The sequence below is a fragment of the Hemitrygon akajei genome, chromosome 20, assembly GCF_048418815.1.
Source record: "Hemitrygon akajei chromosome 20, sHemAka1.3, whole genome shotgun sequence".
In the NCBI taxonomy this organism is placed as follows: domain Eukaryota; kingdom Metazoa; phylum Chordata; class Chondrichthyes; order Myliobatiformes; family Dasyatidae; genus Hemitrygon; species Hemitrygon akajei.
The window spans coordinates 12,149,659-12,168,254 of record NC_133143.1 but is presented as its reverse complement, the minus strand read 5'-3'; the positions used below and the strand labels follow the sequence as shown (position 1 = coordinate 12,168,254).

Below are 18,596 nucleotides of genomic sequence, written 5' to 3'. Positions count from 1 at the left end.
AAGCTATGTGAATTATTCTGCTTGGTCTCCATTGTTCCATACAAGCTAAATGTCTAATGATAAAATCTACCATTAAAGAGGAGAATAAAAATGAATCATATGATAATTTTAGAAATGTCACTATTAGCTTACGCACTCAAGCATCATTTCTCGAACAGTTACAGATACTCTCTCCCTGGAGTTGTCATTCCATATCAGCTCTGGATTTTCATGAGTCCCCTCAAATATGTGCACAGATGCTTCAGGATTGTCCCTCATAGCATCCATGAAGACGCCAGGAAGAAATTTGGTCAAAGTTATCCTCACCTAAATTAAAATAACAGCAGAATTATTGCCATAGTTTGAGCCTGCTTAATAATTCAATCATTAAACTGACAAGCACCAAATTGATAATTTCACAATATATTCTCTCCCAACATCGTATCATGAAGTAGTTTGCCTGCCAGCAGGCCATTTCAAAGAAAACTGTAGAATACTCCAAAGATCACCAATGCAAATCAGGATAAGAAAACACAGTATGGGATACAAGGCTTTAGAGGAGATCACATGCATGCTTGATATGGTCATTTATTCTGACTTCATCAGCAAATGGGCAACTATAGCTATAGTTTCCCAAGAGGCTTAATCAATTTCCTATTCAGTATTAATCTGATCTCTTCACATGCTTAGGTAAACATAAGCATAACAGGATAAAAGGGAAATGCATAGATAAATGCATTAAGAGGCAGGTTACACCTACCACTGTATGCATATTAACCCACAAATCATTGACATCCACACTACCCTCCTTTGCTGATGGCACCACACTTTGCTGAATCTAATTTGTCAATAACTTGTGTGCGCGCGCGAATATATTTAGCTTTTAATATAGTGAAGTGCTTTGAAGCATTGCTGATCTTTTTTGCTTTGAGTTTCTTGCTGTGATCGTAACCCATCTCAATTTCAATACCCATCTCTCCCTGTGCTCAGCTACTGTATTTCCACGAGATAAATTTAAGTCCCAACCGATTTTATCTTTCCTAAATGATGCCATTTGCAATACTGATATTGGTAAACAACTAGTGAAATATTGGGAGTTAAACAGTGTTTTCTGCTGTATTCCTTTAATAAGTGCACATCTGTAGATCAAATTCTACATCTGAAGCATATTAACACCATTTTGATAAATTCAGCTAGTAAGATTTTTCCCCTCACTGGCAGAAAAAGCACCTACAAAATTTGAACTACTCATCTGTATTAACCTTAAATTGTATCTTAAAGTAATTGACTCCTTTTAATAACCACTCAACTTTTGTTCCTCTAAACTGGGGTGAGAGGCCCATTTCTATGCTGTACAAGCCAGGACTCAATAATTCGGTCCAAAGCCTTTAGATCAGGATTCCCAACTGTACTTATGCTATGGACCTGTACCATTAACTGAGGGGATGATAGACCCCAGGTTGGGAACTCCTGCTTTAGATGGTGTTTGAACTTAGGTCAGGTAAATACAGGACAAAATAGGCCTTTATGTCCTCCAGTTCCACAATGACCATCCCAATCATATGTTAATCTCATTTTTATTCTATTTTTCTCTAATTAGCTGCCTCAAGTTCTCCCACTCACCAACATTTTAGTGGCAATTTCAAGCAGCCAATCAATTTGTAAATCTGGTATGAGGAAACCCAGGGGAAGATACAGTGCCTATAAAAAGTATTCACCCCCAACCCTGGAAGTTTCATGTTTTATTATTTTACAACATTGAATCACAGTGGATTTAATTTGGCTTTTTTAACATTGATTAACAGAAAAAGTCTCGAATCAAAGTAAAACAGATCTCTACAGAGTGATCTAAATTAATTAAAAATATAAAACACAAAATAATTGATTGTATAAGTAGTCAGTATTTAGTAGATGCACTTTTGGTAGCAATTACAGCCTTGAGTCTGTGTGGATAGGTCTCTATCAGCTTTGTACATCTGGACACTGCAATTTTTCCCCATTCTTCTTTACAAAATTGCTCAAGTTCTGTCAACTATAGAACCTTCTTCCAGCTGATTTCAGAGTCTCCCACATGTCTTCTGGAAAACTCTAACAGACTTCATGTGAGATCTTTCTCCCCCCAACAGCAGCTTTCTCTTTTCCACTCTCCCATAAAGAGAGTGAAGCACCCGGGCAAAAGTTATTGCATGTGCATGTGCAGTCTCTCCCATCTCAACCATGCAGCTTCAAACTCCTTCAGAGTTGCACCCCCCCTCACTGGATCCCCTGCAGTTCACGTACCGTCCCAACTGTTCAACAGACGATGCCATTGCCATCACCCTCCACCTGGCCCTAACCCACCTGGATAAAAAAGACACGTACGCTCGAATGCTGTTCATAGACTTCAGTTCAGCATTCAACACAATCATCCCCTCAGAAACTGATTGGAAAGCTGAGCCTACTGGGCCTGAACGACCAGACTATGTAACAGTTTCTTCCCCAAAGCCATCAGACTCCTCAATAGCCAGAGCCTGGACTGACACCAACTTACTGCCCTCTACTGTGCCTATTTATTATTTATTGCAATGCCTGCACTGTTTTGTGCACTTTATGCAGTCTTGGGTAGGTCTGTAGTCAGTGTAGTTTTTTTTCCTGTGTTGTTTTTACACAGTTCAGTGTAGTTTTTGTACTGTTTCATGTAGCACCATGGTCCTAAAAAACATTGTCTCATTTTTACCGTGTACTGTACCAGCAGTAATGGTCGAAATGACAATAAAAAGTGAGTTGACTTAACTTGATAGGTCTCTTGGTGGCCTCCCTCATTAGTCCCTTTCCTGCATGGTCACACATTTTTGGGGACAGTCTGCTCCAAGCTGTGTCATATTCTTCCCATTTCTTGGTGATTGTCTTTAACTGTACTCCAAGGGATATTCAGTGATTTGGAAATTCTCTTGTATCCATTTCCTGACTTGTGCTTTTCAATAACTTTTTTGCAGAGTTACTTGGAGTGTTATTTTGTCTTCATGGTGTAGTTTTTAACAGGATACTGACTCACCAGCTGTTGGACCTTCTAGGTACAGGTGTATTTTTACTACAATCAACTGAATCAACTTGACTGTATACTGGTCTCCAAAAACAGGCCTCCATTTAACTAATTATGTGATTTCTAAAACCATTTGGCTGCACCTGTGATGATTTGGTGTGCCATATTTAAGCTTAATGCAACCATTTTGTTTTATATTTGTAATTAATTTAAATCACTTTGTAGAGATCTGTTTTCACTTCAACAGTCTTTGTCAAAAAAGCCAAATTAAATCCACCATGATTCAATGTTGTAAAACAATAAAACATGAAAACTTTTGGGGGGGGGGGGTGAATACTTTTTATAGGCACTGTATATGATCACAGAGAAAATGTGTGAACTTCACAATGACAGCATACAAGGTCAGAGCTGAACTTGGATTTTTGGCACTGTGACACACCAGTCCTATTTGATGCATCACCGTGCTGTCTACTTGTGAGAGAAGGAAAACTGAAGACCTTCAGTCTAAAAATACAAATTGAAAGGGGAGCTTGGAAGCGATTGGTGTACTGAAAATTGCCAATGGAAATAATAAAGGAAAATAACATGCATCTAAAGAGGCTATAAATGCACGAGGAAGGGAATAAGATAATGTTAAGGGAGTTGGAGGAAGAGATGGAACGGAAGTAAAAACACAGGTACCATAGGTTGCACTGAGTGGGTTATTTCTGTAATATTCAGAGCATTTGATTCGATGTAAACAATTACTTACCTTTGGTCCAACAAGCTTATCTGTGATCATTTTGGCAAAGAGCTCTGCAGTTTGGGCTCGAATCTGAGGATGTGTTGAGTTACAAAACATGTCTAGAAGATATATGAGGGCACCTAAAGACCAGACCAGTACATAACTTTAGTTTACTCGTCTCAAATGTATCCAAAATAATTGTAATGATGAAAATTAAGGGTGTATTTACTCATTTCAAAGAAAAAAATCCTCTAATGGAGTTGACCAGAGGATAAATAAATGTTTCTAATGAACATGTGATATTCATGTTTGAATGTAGACATATATTGACCAAAGATGCCTTTAAAACTCTGACATATTCACATGAAAAACTACATAGCCCCTTAAGTCAACACTACTTTTGAATGCAATCACACTTAACTGGATACCCAAATCTTACCGTTGATATATTTTATGTCCAAAAATTTGAGCACCTGCAGTCAGCCCTTGGATTTTGGAATTCTGAAGACTTACAACCTTTTATTTAGAGATTTCTCATATCAGTTCCACGGCCAACCTTAGCTAGAGAGTCTAACACTTTGGACATCATTTTAGGATAGAGCAAACAGACTCTCAGCATTGACCCTGTTAATCCACCTCAATCTTATCACTTAATGAGATGACCACTCAATCTAAACTCCAGGATAGAAAGCAACACACACAAAATGCTGGTGGAACGCAGCAGGCCAGGCAGCATCTATAGGGAGAAGCGCTGTCGACGTTTCGGGCCAAGACCCTTCGTCAGGACTAACTTCTCCCTATAGATGCTGCCTAGCCTGCTGCGTTCCACCAGCATTTTGTGAGTGTTGCTTGAATTTTCAGCATCTGCAGATTTCCTCGTGTTTGCCATCCAGGATAGAAAGGCCAATCTCATTCAAAAGTGTTTTACCATTAATGCCTAGCATACAAAATTGAACAAAGATTCATCTGTTCTACCTCAGTTTCAAGAGCAGTTCCCATATTTACAACAAGCATTTCCTTCACTTGCAAACCAACACTTTTCAAATACAACAACCCTACACCCTAAAGCAGGGGTGTCAAACTCATTTTAGGTCACGGGCCGGATAGAGCAAAATGCAGCTTCATGCGGGCCGGATCAGTCGGCTGCGTGCGAACGCAGCTTTCGTTGCCTCCGTTTTTTCAGCCTGCTCTCATGTGTCTCAGTCTCTGCTATAACCACAAAGTGTTTCACTTTACAAATTCCGTTTCTTATGAAGAAGACTGCCGAGCAAGACTGCCGAATAAACACTAAAAATCCTGAAAACCTGGTACCTGAATAAACTCAGCATTAGCCATATCATACGCCATAGGCGCTTCGATTACTGGGGCCAGCCTGAATAGTAATTAGATATTATCTCGCGGGCCAAAGGTAATTCCACCGCGGGCCGGATTTGGCCCGTGGGCCTTGAGTTTGACATATATGCCCTAAAGACTTTGGTGATACAAGACTATAATTTTCTAGTCCTGACAAAGGGTCTCAGCCCGAAACGTTGACTGCTCCTTTTTTATCAGTTTTATTATTTTCAAATAAATGTTCTAATAAATAAAAAGATGCTTACAACATATTACATTCAGTTTGCTGCTAGAGATAATTCAGAGCAAAGTTTGATAATATTGTGCATCCATTCAATTTCTTTTGCTACAAAACAATGTTTGCAAAGTACATTTATATTCAATCCTGATATGTACATGTATATGTACAATCCTGATGTCAATAATACATTCAGACAAAATTGGTCAATAAGAATCTTACCTTTCCCCATAGCTTCCTTTATGATCTTTGTATTTGACGTCAAAGCATAGAGTGTTTCGAGGACAAGCTGACGACCTAAGAGGCAGATAGAAATTTTACAGCACCATAAAATTTCAAAACAAGAATATTTTTCTGCTTATCAGCATCTGGCCTCCCCAACTGTATTATAAAGTGGCAAGCTTAGTTTATTGGTGCCATTTCTTGTGTGTTACTTTTATCCCCCCAACATTTCTCTTCTAAGTATTTCATTTACAATAATTTCAACTCTGAACAGACAAAAAATTTGGTTCCTTTCCACCTGAACTACATCTTAGCTTGGGCTCAGGATGAATTGAGAAATAGCCAAGAATTGAGTGTAATTACTCCCCCACCCCAACAACAAAATCTTTCATAAAGAAGCCAGACAACTGTGCCATAGGAAGGGTTCAACTGATCCAAAGAGGGAACAGCAAGACTGCGGACAGATATTCACGTAGGCATTTGGCTGAAGTTCAAGAAATGGTACCATTTTCCTGGTGCTCCCTTTGGAATGATGATAGTGGCTCAAAATGGCAGACAGGGCAGGATGGGCAGTGAAGGCAGATTGAATATTGGTAGGTCAAATATTCAGATAAAACAGGAGTAAACCCATTTGTATGGAAACAGAATTATTTATTCCACTGTGCAAACAAGCAATCAACACAATGTTGAATAATCTACATGAGTTTTGGTAAAAATTTTAAATGTATACATTTTAAAAATTCAGGGACAGTACTAGATTTTAAAAATTCCTTCCAATGTAGCGTTGAGTTGTAACAGCATTGAGTACTTGTAAAAGATTAATTTTTCTACAGAAATACAGACCAGATGATCATCAGACCAAACTCCTCTCCAGTTTTGAAGGCAAAATTTAATCTGTGCAAACAGCATAACACCACCCCCTGAAACATCCTGGCAAGCCATTATGTCATGACAAAGTGGGGATCGGCAATGGACACTGGCCAAGCCAGCAAAATTTATATTCTGAGAACAAGAGAAACATCCTGAAACTGCTCCACTTTGCCTACTAGCACAACAGGTCCACAGCAAAACCTCTTCATTTAACCCTATTTGAACTGCAAAGATGCATACCTCAGGATGTTCTTTATCAATGACGGCTCAGCTTTCAATCCTATTATCCCCTCAAAACTAATCAATAAGTGTCAAAACCTGGTCTTAATACTTCCTCGTGCAATTGGATCTTCCAATTCCTCACTTACAGACTCCAGTCAGTTCAGATTGGCAACATCTCCACAATCTTCACCAGCACAGGTGCACCACAAAGTTATACGCTTAGCCCCCTGCTCCCCTCACTCTACACATGTGACTGTGCAGCTATGCACAGCTCCAATAGCATATCTAAGTTTGCTCATGTCACCACATCATAGGCCAATTCAAAGGTTGTGATGAATCAGCATATAGAAGGGAGACTGAAAATCTGGCTGAGTGGTACCACAACAGCAACGACTTACTCAATATCAGCAAGACAAAGGAGATGATATTGACTTTGGGGTTCAGAAACTGGAAGTCCAAGAGCCAGTCCTCTTTGGGGGATCAGAGTTTGAGAGGCTCAGTAACTTTAAATTCCTTGGTGTTATCATCTCCAATGACCTGTGGTAGGCCCAACAGTTAATTGTGATTACAAAGAAAGCATTGTAGCACCGCTACTTCCTTGAGTTTGTGATGATTCAGTATGAGATCAATAACTAACTAATCTCTATAGATGTGTAGTGGAGAATAAATTGGCTGCAGCACAGCCTGGTATGGAAACAATGGAAACACCAATGCCCTAGAATTTTTCATTCAAGAAAAAGTAGTGGAAATGGCCCAGTCCCTCACGGGTAAAGCCCTACCTGCTGTTAAGCACACCTACATGAAATGCAGGACAGCAGTTACTCCCCCCCCCCCCCCACCCACCACCTAGGTCATGCTTTTTTCTCACTGTTGCCATCAGGAAGTTGGTATAGGAGCCTCAGGACCCACACCACCAGGTTCAGGAACAGTTATTACCCCTCAACCAACAGGTTTCTGAACCAGAGGAGATAACATCACTCAACTTCACTTGCCGCATCACTGAACTGCACCCACAACCTATGGACTCACTTTCAAGGACGCTTCATCTCAGGTTCTCAATATTTATTGTTTATTTATTATTACTTTCTTTTCTTTTTTATTTGCACAGTTTGTCGTCTTTTGTACAATGGTTGTCTGCCCTATTGGTGCAGTCTTTCATTGATTTGGTTATGGTTATTGGATTTATTGAGTATGCCCACGAGAAAAAGAATCTTAGGGTTGTATATGGTGACATATATAAACTTTGATAATAAATTTACTTTGAGGAAGATGAGATATCAGCCAGACTGGCTGTTTAAATACTTCACAACCCAGAGAACTTAATTGCAAAATAAACCTATAATGCAATTAAGGAGCCCATTTCACACCCCCACCACTGTATTTTCACTTTTGACACTGAAGGTTTACTTACTGGATGGCAAAGAATGCAGTAGAACCAGAAGATTCGAAAGGACTAATGATTCAGCAATGTTATTTACACATTCTTGATTAGCTGTCACTATGTTCACAACCTAAGGTGTAAAAAAAATTCACTTTTTCATGCAGCTCCAGGTTATATAGCCTAACTTCACTCATACCAGGAATCAAGCTACTGAACTTGTGCAGACATTCATAATAAAAGTAGATTTTTAACTGTCTTCAAATCTAGTCTTTATGGCCACTTTATTAGGTACATCTGTTTGTTAATGCAAATATCTAATCAGCCAGTCACGTGGCAGCCACTTAGTGAATAAAAGCATGCAGACATGGTCTGGAGGTTCAGTTGTTGTTCAGAGCAAACATCAGACTGGGGAAAAAATATGATCTAAATGACTTCGACCCTGGAGTAATTATTGGTGCCATGCAGATTGGAGTATCTCAGAAACTGATCTCCTGGGATTTTCACACTCAAAAGTCTGGAATTTACAGAAAATGGTGTGAGAAACAAGACATCTGGTAAGTAGCAGCTTTTTAAAAAAAAAAATTTTAATTAGTTTTTCAAAACATTTAACAAATTAAAAACCCCAAATCCCAATGAGGAGCATTAATACAGTGCAAAATTAAGCATACAATAACAATATGTTACAAAGGAAGAGAATTTAACAAAAAAGCACCTAAATTAAAGACAAGTAAGCTTAGTATCCTCCCCAAGCCCCACAACACAAGAAAAAAACATCAACTCCAGACCGACCACAACACAATATAGAGAGTATAAGTCAGGACAGTCAAACTCCCAGACTGTGAATACACTTAGCAACAGAGGATAATAATGCCTACTACTAGAAAAAAAAGGGAGCTGAAAGCAAGGGAAGAAAGCTGAAAGCTGAAAGAAGAAAAAAAAAGAAAAAAAAACCCTAGTCAAGAGGAAGTACTCGATAAAAGGTCCCCAGACCTTATGGAACTTTAGATCTGAATTAAGAACTGAATAATGAATTTTTTCAAGGTCCAAGCAGGCAATAATGTCGTTAAGCCATTGCACATGAGTGGGCGGGGCAACATCTCTCCATCTAAGGAGGATCAAGCATCTAGCCAGGAGAGAGGCAAAGGATAGTATTCGGCATTTGGTCGGACCCAGACATAAATCTGTCTCGCCCCAAAAACCGAACAGAGCAATTAAGGGGTTTGGTTCTAGGTGCTGATTCAGAATACACGATAACGTAGTGAAGACATCTTTCCAGAATTTCTCCAAGCTAGGACAGAACCAGTACATATGGATGAGAGAGGCCACGCCCCTCTTGCATTTATCACAGAGCGGACTAATGCCAGGGTAGAATCGAGATAGTTTAGATTTAGACATATGGGCTCTATGAACAATCTTAAACTGTAAAAGGCAATGGCGAGCACAAAGAGAGGTTGAGTTAACCGATTTGAGAACTGAGTCCCAGCTCTCCTCGGATAAGGAGATATTTAAATCCTGCTCCCAGGCCATTTTAATTTTATCCACAGGCGCCCGTCATAAGGCTGCTAGTTTATCTCGGATAATTGATATTAAACCTTTACCTAGTGGATTAATGGAAAGAAAAAAGTCCATAGCATTTTTCACAGGCATTTCAGGAAAGTTAGGAATTAAAGGAGCAATAAAGTGTCAGATTTGGAGATATCTGAAAAAATGAGCGTTAGGCAGGTTGAACTTAACAGAGAGCTGCTGAAAAGAAGCAAAGTGATTATCAATGAAAAGATCTTCAAAATGTCTAATGCCCTTCCTATACCAAACATGGAATGCTGAATCGTACGTAGTAGGTAAAAAAAGGTGATTATGTGCGACAGGGCTGGAAACGGAAAACCCCTGGAAGCCATAGCATTTCCTGAACTGAGCCCATATACGCAAAGTGTGTCTAACGAGAGGATTAGCTATTGATCTGGGCAGACTACTAGGGAGTGCAGAGCCAAGAAGTGCAGAGATAGATAATTCTTTAGTGGAGCTCAACTCCATTGCCACCCAGTTAGGGCACTCGGGTTGGCCGTGGAAGAAAGACCAAAAGGTAGCACAACGTATATTAGCTGCCCAATAATATAAGCGAAAGTTAGGTAAAGCCATGCCACCCTCTTTTTTAGATTTTTGGAGATGGATTTTATTAATTCTAGAGCGCTTATTCTGCCACAGATATGACAACATAATAGAGTCTAAGGAATCAAAAAAAGATTTAGGAATAAAAATTGGGATAGATTGAAATAAGTATAAAAATTTGGGGAGAACATACATTTTAACAACATTAATACGACCTACCAAAGACATAGATAGAGGTGACCATTATACCAGACTCTGTTTTATAGCATATGAAAGATTGGCAAAGTTTTCACGAAAGAGATCTTTAAACTTCTTTGTGGTAAGTAGCAGCTTTGAGTGAAAGTACCTTGTTAATGAGAGATCAGAGGAATATGGCCAGACTGGTTCAAGACAGGAAGGTGTCAGTAACTCAAATAACCATTTGCTCTTCTGCACACCACTCTTGTAACACATCTCTGAACGCACATGTCAAACATGGAAGCTGATGTGCTATAGCAGAAGACCACTCTGGATTCACTGTGGCCACTTTATTAGGTATACTGTGTTGAGTCAATAATCATGCTGCACAGTTTTCATCAGCAGTTTTGCAAATCACCAAAATTATTGAAGTATCCACATGTATTAAAAATAACAAGGCTTTTCCACAAGGTAGAACTATTATCTCTGTTAAACTGTACAACACTAAGTGGTGCCCCAGCATAAATGCTATGCTGCCTACTTCTACACTGCAATGTCTGTAAAGCATGATTTAACACCAACAATCACCATAAATCTAATGGCGTCCAATGTTTTTTCTAAAATAAAAGGCACCCTTTCAAATATAGAAATCAAATGTATTACTATTAATTTTCAAAACCGTCACTTCCACCAAGTCCATACTATTAAATACTCTTTCAGGTATTGAATTTGTGTAAATACAGAAAGCTATTGCTTCTTTAAGGAAAGACAATGCTGAAGAGAAGAAGCAAAGTAAAATGTTCCCAAAAAGCACCCTACACAGTAAAAGGCATTATGAAATACAAATCATTCTTAGTCACCAGCCCATTACTTCCCCCAGGTCCCCCTCCCTTATGTGTCTACTCTCTGCTCCCATAACATTCTTCCTTCTCCAGCCCTTGACATTTGCCGCCCACCTGGATTCATCCATCACCTTCCAGCTAGCCCCTTTCCGCTCACCCCACCTTTTTATTCTAGCATCTTACCCCTTCCCTCTCACTCCTGATGAAGAGTCTCGGCCTGAAATATAAACTGTCTATTCATTCCCATAGATGCTGCCTGACCTGTTGAGTTCCTCCAGCGTTGTGTGTGTTGTTTTGGATTTCTGCATCTGCAGACTTTCTTGTTATTATAATGTTTAATGTTTAATTAACAAAAAAAAAACCAAAGGTCATAGATTTAAAACAAAGGACAAAGGATTTAAAGGGAAGCTTTTTACCCAGGGACTGGTAAGCACCTGGAATATTGCCCAAAATGAGTGGTGGAGATGGAATTACTAACAGCATTTACATGTCTCTAAATAATATAAATTGGCTGGGCAGTGAAGATGGGATTAATATAGAAGCACGGCCACTGGTCAGCATGGACATGGTGGACTGAATGGCCTGTTTCCATGCCGTACAACTCTAACCTCATTGCAACCAAAACAGATTCACACAGTTGAAACACTATTACACAATGCACACAATGACAGTATGGAATGTAGCTCTCACGTACTTCAAGTCAATTGCCGTGACACCAATTTCTCACAGTGAAATTCACTTTGGGGTTGCAATGCATCATTACTCAGGGTAAAAGGGCAAAAAAGGAAAATTAGGCTGTGAAGATGAAGTCCACATCTTACCTCCAGTGCAAGCTGTTGGACTTGTCCAGCTCCATGAACCCGCAAGAGAGAAAAGATCAATTTAAAATGACCAATGCATTCCATTTCAGCACCTGAAACAAAACTCACAATGAAGACCTGTAAACTGGAGCTCAAGAACAACTGAACAGAAGATGCATTGTAATAATGGAATTTAATATAGTTCAATGAAGACACAATAGGCTAAACTCAGTGGGTCAAAGTGTGTGTGTGCATCAAATGTGAGGGATCAGTCCTGATACCTCAGGTGTGAACACAAGTTCGGTGTTTTGCACCTTGGTGCCAGAGGAACGCTGTTTCATTTGGAAATATTCATGTGTACGGTTGAATGACAATTAAACTTGAACTTAAACTGGACGTAGCATTTCAACCCATATTTCTCTCCCCCCCCACCCATGCCCCTCAAAAATGTTGTTTCACACACTGAGTTCCTTCACCCAATTATTTGTCACTTAACATAGTCCAAGCAACTTTCACCCTGCATCCCCCACTACCACTCTTCAATTTACCCACAGATGGACATTCTCTCAAAAATGGTGAATCATCAGGACAATCACTCCTAGCAGAGATGAGCAAACTTGAAATAAACGTTTAGAAACCATGTTTGTACAATTGCTCTATAAAAAGGCACTTGGATGTCATGGATAATATTTGAGATAAGATTCACAGCAAAACTCAAAGCATCATTTTCCAGTACTAACTACATACACTTGTCATTAATAGGCATTGCTGGAGATGGGTAGGATAGGATCCATTTCCAAAAAGCAATGCACTCTTACGTATGGAACATTTTAAGTAGAAAGGCTGGTGCTCTTTTTAAAAAAAAAGGAAACTTGAAGGGAAGCTTTGCTTTGTAGAGGTATCTAATCTAGCTGAGTTTGTGCACAAAGGCAAATCTTTGCTCCCACATAATGAACAGGCCAATCAATTTGACTGATCCTTAGTATCAATGCCCTCTACTATTATTGTACCCATGGATGCTGTTAGCATCTCAAAATCTGCCTTCAATAACCAAGCACTAAATTAACTGAAACTACTATCCTGAAGCACAGAATTATTTTTAAAAAATCTTCCAGGGATTTCGTTCTTCATTTTTTGCTGTAACTAGGACTTGTTCTGATCTCTATGACCAGGAGAAACAATCCCCTGACCTAACATGCAAAATTCATTACTTTGTTTCATAGAGTCACAGAGTAGTATGGCACAGAAACAGGCCCTTCAGCCCATCTAGTCACAGCCAAACCATTTAAACCGCCTACTCCCAGCAACCTGCGTCAGGACCATAGCCCTCAATACCCTTCCCATCCACGTACCTATCCAAACTTCTCTTAAACATTGAAATCGATCTTAAATGCACCATATATGCTGGCAACTCACTCCACTCTTACAACCCTCTGAGTGAAATTCCCCCCATGTTCCCCTTAAACTTCTCACCCTTAACCCATGACCTCTGGTTGCAGTTCCACCCAACCTCAATGGAAAAAAAAGCCTACTTGCATTTACCCTATTTATATCCCTCAATTTTGTATACCTCTATCAAATATTCTCTTAATCTTCTGTTCTAAGGAACACAGTCCTAACCTGTTCAATCTTTTCTTTTACCTCAGGTCCTCCAGTCCCGGCAACATCCTTGTAAATTTTCTATGTACTCTATCAACTTTACTTACATCTTTCCTGTGGGTAGGTGACCAAAACTGCACACAATACTTCAGATTAGGCCTCACCAATGTCTTACACAACTTCAACACATCATCTCATGTACTCAATACATTGATTTACAAAGGCCAATATGCCAAAAGCATTTTTTTTAAAAAGCAACCTTAGCTATCTGTGATGCTACTTTCAATAAATTCTGGAATGTAGTCCCATATCCATTTGTTCTACCACACTCCTCAGTGCCTACCTTGCATAAGACCTACCTTGGTTAGTCCTACTGAAGTGCAAAACCTCTCACTTGCCTGTATTAAATTCCATCTGCTATTTTGCAGCCCATCTTACCAGCTGATGCAGATCCCTCTGCAAGCCTCTCTGTCCACTGCACCCCCAGTCTTGGTGTCATCTACAAATTTGCTGATCTAGTTAACCACATCATCACCTACATCATTGAGATTGATGAAAAACAACAACAGACCCAGCACTAATCCCAAAAGTAATCCACTAGTCACAGGCCTCTCCCACAGAGCCCATGTCTAATTCAATTTACTACCTAATCTTGAATGCTGAGAGACTAGACCTTCTTGACTAGCCTCCCATGCAGGACCTTGTCAAATGCCTACCTAAGGTCCATGTAGATAACATCCACTGCCTTGCCTTCATCCACTTCCCTGGTAACTTCCTTAAAAAACTCTAAGATTGGTTAGATATGACCTACCATGCACAAAACCATGCTGACTATCTATCCCTAGTCAGTCCCTGTCTATCCAAATACTCATATCCAGTCCCTTAGAATACCTTCCAATAACTTTTCAACAACTAATGTCAGACTTGCTGGCCTATAATTTCCTGGTTTATGTTTAGAGCCTTTTTAAACAGCAGAATAACATTAGCTTTCCTCTAGCCCTCGGGTACCTCCCCAGCAATTTCTGCATTTATCTCCCGTGGGGCCAAGGGAACACCTTGTCAGGCCCTGGGGATTTATCCACCCTGTTTTGCCTCAGGACAGCAAACATCTCCTCTGTAATCTGTAGGGGGTGCATGAAATTGATGCCACTTTGCCTCACTTCTATAGCCTAACTGCCCTTCTCCCGAGTAAATACAGATGCAAAAATTTTAAGATTTCATCCATGTGTTTTGGCTCCACACATGGATTACCCATTGTGATCTTGCAGAGGACCAATTTTGTCCTTTGCAATCCTTTTGCTTTTAACATACCTGTAGAGTCCCTTAGGATTTGCCTTCACCTTGTTTTCTAGGAAACCCCAACCCTTCTTTTAGCCCTCCTGATTTCTTTCTTAAGTGTTTTCTTGCATTTCTTGCATTCCATAAGCACCTGACTAGAGCTGCTATGCACCTCCTTTCCCCCCCCCCCCCCCCTCTTAACCAGGGCTTCAAAATCAAAGTTCCTTACACTTGTTATCTTTACCTTTTATTTTGACAGGCACATACAAGCTTTGTACTCTCAAAACTTCACTTTTGAAGGCTTCCCACTTACCAAGTACACACTTGCCAGAAAACAGTCTGTCCCAAAACACATTTGCCAGATCCTTTCTAATACCATCAAAATTGGCCTTTGTTCACTTTAGAATCTTAACCTGTGGACCAGACCCATCTTTTTGCATATTTACTTTGAAACTAATGGCATTGTGATCACTAGATGCAAAGTAGTCCCCTACACAAACGCCTGCCACCTGCCCTGTCTCATTACCTAATAGCGGATCTAGTATCACATGCTCTCTTGTTGGACTTTATGTACTGATGACGGAAACTTTCCTGAATATACTTATTTGACAAACTCTATCCCAGCTAGTCCTTTTACAGCATGGGATCCCAGTCAATCTGTGGAAAGTTAAAAATCACCTATTATAACAACCGTATGATTCTTGCAACAGTTTGTGATCCCTTTACAAATTTGTTCCTCTAAATCCCAGGACTGTTGGGTGGCCTGTAATTAATGTGGCCATACCTTTATTTCTCAGTTCCACCCATAACACCTCACTAGTCGAGTTCTCCAGTCTGTCCTGATTGAGCATTGCCGTGTCATTTTCCCTGATTAGTAATGCCACCCTCCTCTTTTGATCCCTCCTGCTCTGTCGTGTATAAAACAATGCAATACTAAGCTGCCAGTCCTGCCCCTCCCCCACCCAACTCTCACAAATGGCTGCAATATCATAATTCCAGGTGTTGATCCTTGCTGAGCTCATCCGCCTTTACTGTGATATTTCCTGCACTGAAATATTCACAGCTCAGAACATTAGTTGCACCATGGTCAACCTTTTGATTCCTGATTTTGTCTAGGGTCTTACCAATATCTGTCTCCATTACCTCTCCACTAACAGTTCTGGCATTCTGGTTCCCATCCCCCTGAAACTCGAGCATTTAGCAAACCTTCTCACGAGGATATTAGTCTCCCTCCAGTTTAGATCCAAAGCATTCATTCTGCACTGGTCCCATCTTCCCTGGAAGAGAACCCAATGATCCAAAAATCTTCCTATACCAACTCCTTAGCCACGTGTTAAACTGTATAATCTTCCTAGTTCTGGCCTCACTAGCATGTGGCATGGGTACTAATCCTAAGATCACAACATGGAGGCCCTGGCCTTTAAACTTAGCACCAAATTCCCTCAACTGCCCATGCAGAACTTTGACACTCGTCCTATCCATGTCATGGACCACAACCTCTGGCTGTTCACCCTCCAACTTAAGAATGCCGAGGACTCAATCTGAGAAGTGCCAGACTCTGATACCCAGGAGGCAACATACCATCCGGGAGTCTCATTCTCACCCATAGAATCTTTCTGTTCCCTACCTAATGAATCCCCTATCACCACAGCGTGCCCATTCCCACCCTTGAGTCACAAAGCCAGAGACTCTACTGCTGTGACTTTCCTCTACTAGGTCAACAGTATCCGAGCTGACATACCTGCTGTTTAGGCCACAGGGATATTCTGCTCTGCTTCCTTAACCCCTTTCCCTTTCCTGAATGTCACCCAGTTTCCTGTACCTTGGGTGTAACTACCTTTCTATATGTCCTATCACCCCTTCAGCCTCCGAATGACCCACAGTTCATCCAGTTCCAGCTCCAACACCTTAACACAGATTGTTAGAATCTGCACCTGGATGCACTTCTTGCAGTTGTAGTCATCAGGGACACCAGAGGTCTCCCTGCCTTCCCATATCCTGCAAGAGGAGCATTCCATTATCCTGTCAGGCAAATCTACTGCTCTAACTGAGCAAATATAAAGAGGAGGTGGGGGGGGGGGGGGGGGGGGGAAGAAATTCTATCTACAGCTTTCCTTTTTTGCCGTCTCTGACTGAAACCCCGAAGAGATAAAGCTTCAAAATCACCACTCTGACTGACCACTCCAACGATGGCCACTCCGCTTGCGCCTACCATCTTTCAATTTATTCTTGCTAATCAATCCCAAACGCTGATCGGTCACTGGTCAAAGCTCCCATAAAAAGTCACTGCTGCAAGTTGCTGCTTTTTACTTCAATGGGATCAGCTCTCATTCTGATGCATGCTAGGACATAACAAATTCTTCCTTGTGTCTGGAAAGTCTCTTGAACCTTTACTTGGACAGATATATGGATGAGAGGTGTATGGAGGGATATGGCCCAGGTGCAGGTCAGTGGGACTAGGCAGAAAAATGGTTCGGCACAGCCAAGAAGGGCCAAAAGGCCTGTTTCTGTGCTGTAATGTTCTATGGTTCTATTTCAAACCTTTTAAGCAGAACCACAAAAAGTTTCTAGATGCTGGAGTAAAATGCCGGAGCAACTCAATTGGCCAGGCAGCATCTACAGAAAAGAGTAAGCAGTTGATATTTCAGGCCGAGGCTCTTTATCAACAATTGTTTGCTTTAGCTGCATGCTGACTTTCAGACTGTAACAAAGGTCACAGGTGCTCATGCTTCAGTTTGACACCATACACTACTGTTCTATATCAAAGGGGACGGGAGAGGTTCCAGAGGATTGGAGGGTTGCAAATGTTGTTCCCTTAGTCAAGAAAGGGAGTAGAGATAGCCCAGGAAATTATAGACCAGTGAGTCTTACTTCAGTGGTTGGTAAGTTGATGGAGAAGATCCTAAGAGGCAGGATTTATGAACATTTGGAGAGGCATAATATGATCAGGAATAGTCAGCATAGCTTTGTCAAGGGCAGGGCCTTATGAGCCTGATTGAATTTTTTGAGGATGTGACTAAACATATTGATGAAGGAAGAGCAGTAGATGTCGTGTATATGGATTTCAGCAAGGCATTTGATAAGGTACCCCATGAGGCATGGGATCCAAGGGGACATTGCTTTGTGGATCCAGAACTGGCTTACCCACAGAAGGCAAAGAGTGAATGTACACGGGTCATATTCTCCACAGAGGTTGGTGACCAGTGGAGTGCCTCAGGGATCTGTTCTGGGAACCTTACACTTTGTGATTTTTATAAATGACCTGGATGAGGAAGTAGAGGGATGGGTTAGTAAGTTTGTTGATGACACAAAGGTTGGAGGTGTTGTGGATAGTATGGAGGGCTGTCAGAGGTTACAGTGGAACATTGATAGAATTCAAAACTGGGCTGGGAAGTGGCAGATGGAGTTCAACCCAGATAAGTGTGAAGTGGTTCATTTTGGTAGGTCAAATATGATGGCAGAATATAGTATTAATGGTAAGACTCTTGGCAGTGTGGTGGATCAGAGGGATCTCGGGGTCCTAGAACATAGGGATCTCGGGGTCCCAGAACATAGGATGCTCAAAGTAGCTATGCAGGTTGACTCTGTGGTTAAGAAGGCATACGGTGTATTGGCCTTCATCAATCTAGGAGCCAAGAGGTAATGTTGCAGCTATATAGCACCCTGGTCAGACCCCACTTGGGAGTACTGTGCTCAGTTCTGGTCGCCTCACTACAGGAAGGATGTGGAAGCCATAGAAAGGGTGCAGAGGAGATTTACAAGGATGTTGCCTGGATTGGGGAGCATGCCTTATGAGAATAGGTT

General features: G+C 40.8%; 1 protein-coding gene across 1 annotated transcript in view; it reads right to left on the bottom strand.

Annotated features, from left to right (window-relative positions):
• Nucleotides 1-18,596, bottom strand: part of LOC140713580 (dnaJ homolog subfamily C member 13-like) — a 180,889-nt gene that overhangs the window by 24,251 nt on the left and 138,042 nt on the right. Inside the window, 5 exon segments of the mRNA XM_073023857.1 lie at nucleotides 137-306; nucleotides 3,753-3,865; nucleotides 5,518-5,592; nucleotides 8,021-8,120; nucleotides 11,937-12,028. Coding sequence (XP_072879958.1) covers nucleotides 137-306; nucleotides 3,753-3,865; nucleotides 5,518-5,592; nucleotides 8,021-8,120; nucleotides 11,937-12,028 — 550 coding nt within the window.